Below are 12,180 nucleotides of genomic sequence, written 5' to 3'. Positions count from 1 at the left end.
TATGCGACGCGCTTATCTGGTAACCGGAATGAGCTTGCGGGCCAACCGGAATAACTGCGGGAACGTACATACAACGATAGCAACGAGTCCCTCGCGCTAATTGATTTATAGGCTGAGGAAGATTCATCGAGGTATTCCAGATAGAGGCGTGTCCCGCCATCCTGTAATCGATCGCGAGATCCCCGCGCCAGGATTTCGGCCCTGCAGACGCGGGGTCTCGATATCGGGGGTCGACGAATCGTGACTCGATATCGCGCAGAGGAGCCTTTTACAGAACGGGTTATCTTTTATTTCTTCTTTCTTTTTTCGTCCCTTTGTCTTCGTGGCACGGGCGGGCAACGTTTTAAACGTAGGCGTGTGGGGCCAACGGCACCTCTCGCTCTGGGCCTTACATGGATGCATCGTGAGTCACTGCCCAAAGCGGCGTATGTAAATGTGTTCTGCCTACTTTATTCATACGCTCAGGCGCTGTGTGGCGACCAGCGCCGCGGGTAGAAAAAACGGCATTAAAAGTCTAACGACGACGTTTATCGAATACGATGAATTAATACCACTTTGACAAGTTGGGAAATAAATGATAGCAAGCTGACACGAGGTCAGCGAGGAGGAGGCGTACGAAATTTTTTTTTATCGATAAGTAATTGATGTAAAATTTAAATGTGTTTGTCTTCTCCTGAGTCAGCAATTTTTACGATGGCGGCCAATAATGTCGACGATGGGAGAGACAAATGTAAATTTACTCGTGTCCAAGAGCCTCGAGGTCTCCCGACAAGGCCCAGACGAGCGGATGTCAGTCCCGCGGGGCCCACGGGGATACCATCTTCGTGATTCTTCGTGAGAACTCGTATCCACTCGTGCACGATACTTCTTAGCCATTATTGGGCCTATGGTGAAAGTGTCCGACTAGTGATTTCGTAACCAGATATCAATATCGAAACGAAATCTCGTATCTTGCAAGTATCGCTGATTCGACAATTGCGAGGCACAGAAAATTTCTGAAACAGCGTTATTTTAACGTTTCACATCTTCCTACCTCTTTTTTTTTATATCCCTTCTGCCTCCACTTCCGCCGATTCATAACCTTACAAATGATTTATGGCAAATAAAAGTAATGTGAAAGGAGGGGAGAACAATTTAAATCTAATGTAAATAATGAGTACGTAATAAAATTAATCAAGTGAGATTTTCAGAAATGTATTCATAACCGTCATGAGATCATGCCTGTAACTATGATGAAGCGACTAAGATCGACGCTTTTTGCCGAAGAATACTCCGTTAATTAAGCGTTAAACCGACGTTAATCCCAATCGAGGGGGCAGGCAGCCAAGCAGGCCGCCAAGCAGAACGGCGAGAGAGGCGTGTGTGCATTGTTTTTTCCGGTATGCCAACCGAAGCTATATTAATCAAATACGCCGTGCGTCGTGTAATTTAAATTCCCGTTAATCCACCGAACTCGCGTGCGCGCAGGGGCATTGTCTCTTTCAAGATACCGTGATCACGCGGGGTTAACCGATAATTGCCAATCGAACGGCTGCGTTAACAGAGTGCGAATAGTAATGGAAAAACCCAACGTCTTCGTCGTCGTTGTCGTCGTCGTCGAGCGAGAGAGCGAGCGAGCATGATCGGCGCGCCTTCAATAACGACGCTAATAAATTCGCGAGTGGTACGTTCTTTCGCGGAAACAACGACTTATTTCTCGCCCTCATTAGAGACCCCCCTTCTTCCTCTTCTTCCTTTTTTTTTTAGTGCAACGAGACGCACTGCGCGCTTTATCGTGGATACTAATTACGGTCTCCTCGCGAGATAATGAAATAATCTTACTAGGCAAAGCTCGAGAGACCGCCGACTTCCTTGAGAATTTTTTCAGCGGGTCGCGAACGCTTTATTAGTCGCGGAACAGGACGGCTGCGCAACGCGATGGCAATTTAATATCGTGGGATTAACCGGTCCTTATTAAGAAGATTCGTCCTGACTGATCGTCGACTAATCGTCCCTCTCGTTCGCTTAACAATCGCAAATTATCTTCACAGATCTCGCCGCCGTTAGGCACGTCTTCTTTACGCGCCGAATCCTGATTAATCCATATGAGTGGCAAATGACAGCAATATATACATGACTTGTACAAGGTATATATATTTTACAATTTACAAAAATAAATACACGACGCTCAACGTCCCTACTTCCGAGTAAAATACAATACGATCTATGTACAACGCACACAGTGTATCACCCTTTTTTTTTTCAAGGAATATATTAATTTATTGTACAATCACATCGCTTTCTTCGCGCTTCAACGCGACATAGATGAAAGTCTAAAAAAGGAAATATTTCATTAGTTAACGATACTTGAAGACACTTCCTCGTTTGTTCGTTTTACCATTCTCACGGAACTCAAGCTAGCGCTTCCTAAGTATTGTGGATACTAGTTTCGGCAGGTTAACGAAATCTCATAAGGATGCAGGAGGAAGCGGCGACTATCACGAAGTACAGGTTCGCCCTGAGGCTGACGCACGAGCTGAGGTCATGCTGATTCAAAATCTGACACTGCGAATTTCTATAGTGCTTGACGTTACCCTCGGAGTCGCGCGCTAGCACGCAGAGCTCGAATTTCGTGCTCGACTCCTTCAAATCGTGGATCCTGAAGGATCGCTCGCTGTAAACGACGTCCTTCTCGATCATGGATTTGCTGCTGCCGGATTCTCGAACCACCACGTAGAAGTCGCCGATGTCTTCGCGCGACGTCACGTACCACGTCGCTTTCCAACTCTTATCCTCGGTGTTGCTAAGGAAAATCGTGATTTATAAAGTGATCCCCGAAGGTTTTGTGAGAAAATTTCGGATGGAATATTTATAATAAAAATTTAATAATGTAATATATCTATTTAAAGTGATACGTACTAGTCAATGCTTCGATATTTCACATCAGGCGTGATGTCGAGTTCGGGCTCCTCCTGAATGTCTCTCTCGCCGCAGTTCATAAGATCCTCGGTTACCTCCGAGATAAATTTATTTGTGAGGTACTTCGGACTCTTGCACATCACGGTTGACCATTCCGACGGAAGTTGCGTTTGAGCCTTTAACCACCTTTTCAATGGTCGCGCATGACAATCGCAGTGCATGGGATTCCCTGAGACATAAATATACAGTTTACTTTTTTTAAATATCGATAATAAAGATAAGCCTACTCATAAATGTAAGTTTTTTAATCTTTTTTCTTTAATTATCCTTTGCTGACATTAAATTATTTAAGCTGTTTTTTTTTTTACCAGAGTATTTGAGCACTGTGCCATTCTTGATAATCTTCATGAACCTCTCATCAAAAACGCCGATCTCGTTCGCCTCCAGATCGAGAACCTTCAAATTCGGCAGCGGTAGAATCCTGTCGAGAGGCACGTGGCTTAAATGATTGTTACTCAAGTGCAAGTTGGTTAAATTTAACGGCGGTAGAAAAACATCTTGCTCGGACATGTCACTTATGTCATTGTGCGACAGATCCAAAGTCTGCAAAGCCGTTAAATTCCCGATTACATCTGGAATAGAGTAACGTTCTAATAAATAAACGACGATCCACAGTAGGAAGCGCGAGCCGACTGACCGTTACGCGGCTACCCGATTAATTGTCGGGGCCGTTAAAAGCGACATTGCCAGTTTACTACTCACATCTCCTGATCTCATTAATGTTATTATGAGAGAGATTCAAGTACTGAATCTTCTTAGCACCGGCGATGAACTCGAAGGTAACGACCGGCATTGTATTGTAGGACAAGTCGACTTCCTTCAGCCTGTAAGGAATCCAGGGATCGTTCGGCAGGGTCTTCCGAGTAATAAACGATATTTTGTTATGGCTAAGGTTGAGCCTTTCCAGGGACAGACAATCGTCGAGCAATCCATGAGTTTTATTATCCAGCTTCTCCAATCTATTGTGCGATAGATCGAGGGTTCGTAGAGACACCAGACCCTGAAACGCGCCGTTCGGTATGTGGCCGATGTTGTTGTTCGTCAGGTTCAGCGTCAGTAGCTGCAATAGTCCCTCGAACGCCCTTCTCGTTACGTTCTTTATCTCATTGTTCGCCAAGTTAAGTTCGAATACTATCGGTAGACGGCCGAAGGCGGCTTTTTCCAGTTTCGTCAAGTGATTATCCTGAAATATTTTCATCTTGCAAAAATCCGAAAGATTGCTGATCCTCGGGGAACGGATTTCCCCGTAAAAATTCCTTTTGTCTTACTTGTAGATAAAGATACTGCAGGCTGCTCAGACCGCCAAGCGCTTGCCAGGGCGGCTTTGTGATGTTATTCGCTTGCAGGTTTAAGATTCTCAAGGTTAGCAGGTTTTCGAAGCTCCCTTCTTGCAGGTTATCGCCCAGCCGATTCCGCGAAAGGTCCAGCGAGAGTAGCGCATTCATTGCAGGCCAGACGTCGGTAGTCGGGATCTCTTCCAGTAGGTTCTCCGAAAAGTCCAAGTAGCCCAGGGAAATTGGTAATTGGAAAATTTTCGTCAGACGATTATTTTTCACCGTTAAGCTCCTAAAATATGACAGACGCGTCATATATTGCAAACGCAACATTTCTCAAGTTATAAATTAATAAACAAACAATGTGACGCACCTGCAGCTGGCCAATCTAGTGAGACTACTGCGCGCAACGTCGTTTAGCTGATTATAACTCATGTCGAGTTCCAGAAGGGTCGGCAGCGGCCCGAACGTCGATGGTTTTATCTTCTCCAGAGAATTATGCGACAAGTTCAAGAACCGTAAGCTGAAGAGCGTCTGAAATACGGCGTTATGAATCTCGGACAAGTTATTGTGCGAGATGTCGATCGTGTGGAGCTCGTACAGCTTTGGAAAAGTCTGTCGCGGAACGGAGTGTATCAGGTTGTGGGAAACGTTTAATATTTTTAGCCCCGTCATGTTGTGCATTGGTATCTGTCAAAAAAAGAAATTCATTTTTTAATGATGCTAAACGTAACGAAAATAAATATGATACTTTAATGATACGACGTGAATCGTTTAATCATTCGCATTAAAAAAAGTTTTGCTCACCTGATTTAGAGACGTGATTAGATTATAACTAAGTTGTAACTCCATAGCGTACGACGCACTGTCGAAAGAATATTTCGAGATATTTTCGAGCTTATTGTGGCTGAGATCTAATAACGTGATATTTGCGCAATTTTCGAAAGCGACCGGCTCAATTTTCGAAATTTCGTTGTGAGACAGATTCACTTTCGCCAGATAGATATCTTTGAACGCCAGTTTCTCCACGACCGTCACGAAATTCTCGGAAACGTCTAAAAGCTATCCCAACGAATTCGTTATTGAAGAAAAATTGTGTAAGAAATTATATAGACATAGTTTATCAAATATACCTCGGCAAATTGCAGCTGATTAAACATTTGGAAGTCGATTTTCTTAATGAAATTCCGAGAGAGATCGATGGTGCCGATCCTGGTGATGGAACTGAAAGTTCCACGACCTACATCGTCGATCTGATTGTCACTCAAGTACAATCGTCTGAGAAAACGCATGCCGCGAAATGTGTTCGAATCGAGTTTTCTGATCTTGTTGTGGCTCAAATTCAAGACCTTCAAGACGGAATTTCGGGCAAAGGTTCCTCTAAAACAAAAGAAACGATCTTAGATGTATTGTATGTACACAGTAAAAAAATAAAATGCTAATTTAACACTTTTGTATGTCCCAGAAAGTCCACTCTAAATTTCAAGTTAAAATAACTCAAAACTCAAGTTAAAATAACTCTTATTTTAACTTAATGACTTAAAATAACAGTTATTTTAATTTAACTTTTGAGTTATTTTAACTTAAAATTTAGAGTAGACTTTCTGGAACATTTTATTTTTTTACTGTATAAAGTACAGATGATTCTTATATTTTTTTTTTCAAGCCTGTCAACCTTTTCAAGTCGGCAATAGCATTATGCGACATGTTGCACCATCCCATTTTGACGAGATCGGCCAAATGAGACGCGTCTAATTTGTCGATTAAATTATGAGAGATGTCCAAGAATTCGGTGTCCCTTAGACCTTTGAACTGATTCCTCTTCAAATCCTTTATCTTGTTGCCGTGAAGATCAAGAGCTTTCAGTTTTTTTAATGGCGTTAGTGCTTCCACAGGCAAAGAGGAGAGCGTCCCTGAAAAATGTAAAAAAGTCGGTCAAGAATTATAATTTAATATTTTCTGATTACAATGTTATACAGAGATCCTATCTATAACATAGAATTAATATTTAATTAAAGTTTATATTTTTTGTATGCGCAATGTAAAAAAAAAATTGAGGTCGTGGAATTATATCGCTTTTAAAATCTCGACGCAGGTAATGGGACGGTGTGCATATCCTGTTAATGATAGCTCGCGATGAGATTGTGATTACCGTTACTAATCTCCAATTTTTCCATCTTCGCAGCCACCGCGCTTTCACCGAAACTATTTCCCGGCAAGGTAGACATCCGATGCCCCGTGATGCTTAACTGACTGAGATTGCCAAGGACCTGCAGTGCCTCGCGTGGAAATTTTTCTAGATTGCTGTTTATCACGTAGAGCTCCTGAAGAGTTCGGTTCACGCCGAGGAAGCTGTGCTCTTCGATCACTCTCAGCGGCGTGTCGACGAACTTGAGCACTCGCACGTCCAACGGATACAGAGCGGGGCCATAAAATCGTACTGTGGATTTGCAAAAATCGAATTGTTCACTTAACCGTTCACTTATCTCGTCATCCTCCGCAGAAATATATTGTACGTACTCTCTTTTTTTTTTCTAGAACGTGTGATATTAATTTGACTCACCTATGTTACATTTATACAGAACCAGTTCCTCGATCGGCATGCCCTCGTTTCCCAGATTCGTGAAGGCTAGGCTGAGACTGGCCAGATTTGTATTCTCACAGCGTATGTATAATCCTCTGTCACTACCCCGAAGACAAGTGCAGGGGTAAATGTAAATCGCGTCTTTCGGGCACCTGAACCTCGGTCCGGGTGGCACGTAGCCACCCATTATGGACACGACCGTGCCCAATAGCAATAGCGGCGATAACATTTTAATCCCTGCTCGAGAGGCACAAACGAAAAGAAATCTATTTAACATTTTCCTAATTACACAACATCTTATATACTTCCTGTAACATCTTATAACATCTTGCAATTACATAACTAAGTGCGTGTATGTAACATTAAATTTTCCTCAAAGAGGCTTATAAAAACTATGCACGGAATAATCTACATAGTCCCTTCTTCAATAGAAATGAAGAGCAAGTTACGTTGAAAAATCTATATATTTATATAACACAAGAAACAACAATAATATTAATGTATTTTTTATTTTACGTAAGTATCCCTCGTAGCTTTACGTAATTTTTAGAATCTGACTTTAATGTTTATTATTTGTTCCAGTTACTGATGATTTACTATTTAACTAAATGTGCTATTTACTTCACAATTTTGAAGTTCCGAAAAAATTAGTTTCAATCCATTTTTTTTTTTTCAAGTCTTTCCCAAAGATACAAAAATTCACTTGTGTTCGTAAAACTTGCCATATTTATTTCTTTTTGTAAGGAAAATAATTACACACACGCGGAAGAACCTGATTTTTTTCGAAGCTTCAAAAGTGTAACTCTTCAAGTAACTATATATGATTCTACAGTTACTCTTTATTATTTATAAGAATCACTCTCTCTATGACATTTAACTCACGCAGAAATAACATAATTGGCACAGACAGATAACTGTTGTGAATTTAATAATATTTATCTTACAGACAAGGTTCAAACTCGTGATACATTTATTTTGAATGAACAACGTTTGAATTAGTCACTTTGTGATGCAACGCACGTCTCGTCAGAAATGTGGGAAAGTTTTCGCTGCGTGAACTCCCTTGGTTAATCGCGTACGCAACAGATCGATACGCCGATAACCATGCAGCTTATGCACGTAAAATTGCAGTTGCTTCGAAATCACAATTGCTCTGCGCAATTGCTTTCGCGAGCGAATTGTTAAACGGCCCTTCGACGTCCGCTGTCTGTGTTTAAGCAGAGGCGATTACATCAGTCGTTCAATCCGCGATTCGATCTCCGCCGTCTATTATCCCACGCGAATTGTCGAGATCCCGCGATCTCTCGATACTTAGGCGCGAAGAGGTGACTAACCGCTAAGATTACAGCCCAAAAACGTCCTTGAAGATGAGACTCTACTTTTTTTACGAGGCGAGTGGACGCGACGACGCGACGCGACCCACGCACGATGCGACCTACGCACCGGCCACTGATGCGTAACAAAACACGCCGCGAAGAATAAAAAAGATTTCATGGATGATGCTCTCGTGGATCACGCATCGCCGATTCATTATTCAATCATAATTAATTCATTGATTCGTGTACCAGCGATAGGATCTCCCACGCGATTCTAGAAAGGAGGCACGCAACTCCGGCGATCGTGCTTTCTGTCACGTCGCAAATTATAAGCTATCCCACAGACGTTTAACTCATACGTCAATCACGATTTGCCTCGTGTTGCGCATCTTGCAAAAGAAAATTACGAAAGCGGCGGCTTGTCCATCCGGAAATGTTAACGCAATTAGACCAATGCGTTTTCACTGTGTACTATCGTGAAAACGATGGGCTACCTGCGTAACCGTGCATGAAATTTTGATATAATATTAAAGATTGCGTGCAACGGTGCTGCACCGAAGTTATTACGAATTGATTGTCCTTCTTTCGAAACTTGAACGATTAGCAAATATAATCTTCGTCTAACAACTGACCTCCTTTCAAAGATCATCATCTAGTCTTTGCACGATCGGTGTGGGTCGATGTGAAAAGATTAATCAACCGTGAATAAGGATATAATTAACATCGTTAGTAACTAATTATATTTTGATGCCACTATTTATTCCTATCTCCAATGTTTCCTTGATTGAATCTAAGCACATTTTTTTTATTATACGTATATAAAAAGCACATTTGACCGTGTAAAAATATTTGATTTTTATCACATTACAGAAAAAAAAATTGGTATTTCTTGGAAGAATTTATATTTTTGTTTATATATGAAACAATGAATTGTTTAATTTTATCTTGTGTAATCTCCTGTGTAATTAATTTTATCCTATTTATTAATTTTTTTTGTGTAATTAACAATTATGCTTTAACAATAAAATTTGAATTATATTGATATATTCCAATGTCTACTGATCAAGATCCTCGCAGCAAATCTCCCTGCAAAATTAACGGTAGCGTATAATTAAAGTAATCGTGGGATTCGCCGATCTGAGAAATGGAAAACTGTGCCTTATTACAGCCCTAATAATTCAAGCAGGCACGAAGAAAGGCACGGTGATCTAGTTCAGGCATCAGTATACAACGCTCGCAATATAATATATACGTGCACGATACGTTAGAAAAAAAATTGTAGCATCTGCATTATGAACGAGGGAGATTCGTTCTTACCTCATGCAAGGTACGGTACATGCTGAGTAAAAGTATATTTATGGATTTATGCGTAGTGTTAAGTTGTCATCGGGAAAATCTACGAATCTCTGAGAGCGATGAGGTGATAGCGTTCATAGGCAAAATCTACGTTGAGAAAAACACACGCGCCTTTCACTTACTTCAGTTGATCTTTCTACCTTGTAAATCAAGAACTAGCCACTGGACCGAATCACGCTGGTCATTCGTGACGCCAAACTCGTATCGGATCTAAGAAAAACGAACGTGTACTGGTACCGTGGACGTCACGCATCGGCAATACTCGATTTGTTGCATTGAACTATTTAGATCAAAACTCGAATGGTTACTCGTTTACCCTTTAGTCATATTTTGTATACCGATTCGAAAATATTTAGAAACTCAATGGGGGCCATCAATAAAGAATAGGCTTTCCCAAACGTGAGACTTCCGCTTCTCGAAAGCGGAAAGAACGACAGCGGAGAGAAAAAGAACTTGCGCCACGCTCCACTTTCTGAAAGTCTATCAATTAGAGCTATTGTGTTAGCGTAGCAAAGGCAGTCGGCTTTACGTAAAAAAGAAAAAAAGTGCAACCACTACAAACTCGTAATATATACAGTTAAGTACTAAAATTAAATCTCATTATAAAAGAAACTCTCTCGTTGAATTGAGATGCACTTTTCCATCCATATTTTCAACATATAATAGGTGGGAATATTTTTGTTTCACCAGTCGTCCTTGCGGATGCCGCACAGTATAACACTCTAAGCCTGCATTCTTTTATAGTTAACGTTACACCTTTTCTCAATTAAAAAAAAAAAAAAATGATAATTTGGAAAAAATTTTTTAAATAAAAGATTTACTCAATTCTACAAAATTCTGTAACTTACGAACAACGTTGTTTATAAAATTATTGTAAAAAATTCTATAACCTGAAAATTAAAATTATGAAATAGAAATAAAAATCTTGCAGTAGATAACGAACGCTCCAATTAAATTAATTTATGCTCTTATTTAAGTACACATTAAGTAATTATTAAAAGTAATATTATCGCTACAAATAAAACAGAAATAACCGTGTGAAATTTCATGAGTTAGTTAGATATTAGGGATAGTTAGTTCGGGTAACGTAGAAACGTAACGTTCTATGCGCGCATTAAAGTCACCGTTCGCTGACGCGCCTAAGCACACGTGGATCTCTAGCCGCGAATGTTACGAAATTTAGCGTCATTTTATAATCCTAATGCACTGACAAGTCGTTTCTTATCAATAATACAAAACGTCAACGTCATACCTGTGTTTGTTTCAATGCTAATCGACGAATTGCGAAATTTTTAAAAAATATTTTCAAGCATTTTTTTATCAATGTTTTTATGTCGAGATAAGTAGTGCAAAACAATTTTATTATCTGTCACAAAAAAGTCGTAGTACCTCGCTTTGCCCGACAATTCTCAAAAGCACGAAGGTCGTTGTGACGTTCTTCAAGGATGCACTGCTGGTATCCTCAGGGTTACATGTTCGCCACCGAGCGGGTTGTCCTTTTTTTCCACCATACAGAAAAACGGAAAGGATGAGAGAGAGAAGAACAGAAAGGAATACACGTTTCGCCGCGTGTCTTCAAGACATTCTGCATGTGGTTCTTGGATGAAGCTGCCGTGAAAACTGAGCCGAGGCACGAAGGCAAAGAGAAAGGCAGCCGCAGAAGTAAGGCCTCCCTCATTGGCAGTTGATACGCGCTGTCCTTTCGCGAACATCCCACCTTATACCATTGCGAAAAAAAAGGAGAGACCCGTCGTGATTACATTTTGATAAAATACTATCGTATCTCCGAAGGTCGGGGCTGATTAGCTGCATTAATGATCTGACAAAAATTTCTGTTAAGCTGACAAATGAGAAAAAAATAATAATAATAATGTAAAAAATTTATATCGAATTTTAACAAATAGAAAAATCTTAACATTTATACGATTTTAATTTTTTTTATGATAAGAAAGTTATGAAAGTTATAATTGATGAAAAGAGTCATAGAGAGTTACAGCTTCTTTTTTAGTCATTTTTTATGTCTTTTTGTTTTTTTTTATATTTCTGTTTCTTCTTGCATTTTTAATTTTTTAAAAATTACATTACACAAATGAATAAATGACACTTTTATGCAATTTTAATAGATAACGTATTTGATTTGGTATAGTGATACGATCCTGACAAAGCTTCGTGTAGAAGAAAGTCGAGCATCACCTCAGGATTGGTTGAGGATAGTGAAAGTATCTTCGTGTAGTTACCTTGGTACGCAACTGAGTCACGCGATTCATAGCATGAAGCCGACATCTGTTGGTGCTCAGATTAATTTAAATATACATTTTCAACTAAAAGGTTTAAGCAAAATATGTTGCATTATTTCTCTTATACCAAAAAATTTCAATAAAAGATCTTCATAACACATTTGTATTTATCTTCTTTTTTTTTCTTTACAAATTTGTTAAGCATCTTTTAATCGTTTCATACAAAAAATACTCGAATCTTTTTGTTCATAGAATGTTCTCTCGCTTCTTCGAAAACGTCGTTCAACACTGCAGGATGTGACAGTTAAGCGTTATTTAAACGATAATGAGAAAGAATGACGAACCTTTTCAGAAATTACACGGCTATTAAGGTCATTGAGCTCTTCAAGTTTTGCAGTTTCAAAGAGCTTGTAGTCGCGCAGTCGGTTGCGTTATCCATCGAGTAATCAAGTGAC

At 40.0% G+C, this 12,180-nt stretch overlaps 2 protein-coding genes across 3 annotated transcripts in view; one reads left to right on the top strand and one right to left on the bottom strand.

The window, feature by feature from the left end:
- The window catches only part of LOC105194231 (methylcrotonoyl-CoA carboxylase beta chain, mitochondrial), a 37,823-nt gene extending 30,612 nt beyond the window's left edge, over positions 1-7,211 (top strand). The window contains exons 8-9 of the transcript XR_005574964.1: positions 6,418-6,744; positions 6,815-7,211. The gene's annotated coding sequence lies outside the window, so the exon portion shown is untranslated. The remainder of the gene's footprint in view (positions 1-6,417; positions 6,745-6,814) is intronic.
- Positions 2,114-11,249, bottom strand: LOC105194228 (insulin-like growth factor-binding protein complex acid labile subunit). Of its 2 annotated transcripts, XM_039450230.1 has the most exons (12): positions 10,878-11,249; positions 6,796-7,053; positions 6,385-6,672; positions 5,908-6,145; positions 5,366-5,612; positions 5,040-5,294; positions 4,606-4,922; positions 4,227-4,524; positions 3,661-4,141; positions 3,267-3,530; positions 2,899-3,127; positions 2,114-2,782 (listed from the first exon to the last, which is right to left on the bottom strand). In XM_039450230.1, exons 2-12 carry the CDS (start codon positions 7,043-7,045, stop codon positions 2,437-2,439), a joined length of 3,213 nt encoding a protein of 1,070 aa, XP_039306164.1. In that variant the 5' UTR covers positions 7,046-7,053; positions 10,878-11,249; the 3' UTR covers positions 2,114-2,436. The 2 variants fall into 2 exon arrangements, with proteins under 2 accessions (XP_039306164.1, XP_011157352.2); XM_011159050.3 differs by lacking the exon at positions 10,878-11,249 and having other exon boundaries at positions 6,796-7,123.
- Positions 11,250-12,180: the final 931 nt, after the last annotated feature.

Source organism: Solenopsis invicta, chromosome 6 (assembly GCF_016802725.1).
Source record: "Solenopsis invicta isolate M01_SB chromosome 6, UNIL_Sinv_3.0, whole genome shotgun sequence".
NCBI lineage: Eukaryota > Metazoa > Arthropoda > Insecta > Hymenoptera > Formicidae > Solenopsis > Solenopsis invicta.
Note: the sequence above shows the minus strand (reverse complement) of the source record. Positions and strands in the feature narration are given on the sequence as shown.

What these genes read in the sequence shown, in the direction of transcription:
- LOC105194228 (XM_011159050.3), bottom strand. Translation starts at nt 7,093, where the DNA reads ATGTTAAATAGATTTCTTTTCGTTTGTGCCTCTCGAGCAGGGATTAAA. An exon ending in ACTAGATTGGCCAGCTGCAG is followed by an intron (nt 4,525 to 4,605) that starts GTGCGTCACATT and finishes GTCATATTTTAG; the next exon opens with GAGCTTAACGGTGAAAAATA. An exon ending in CACAGTGCTCAAATACTCTG is followed by an intron (nt 3,128 to 3,266) that starts GTAAAAAAAAAA and finishes TTTATGTCTCAG; the next exon opens with GGAATCCCATGCACTGCGAT.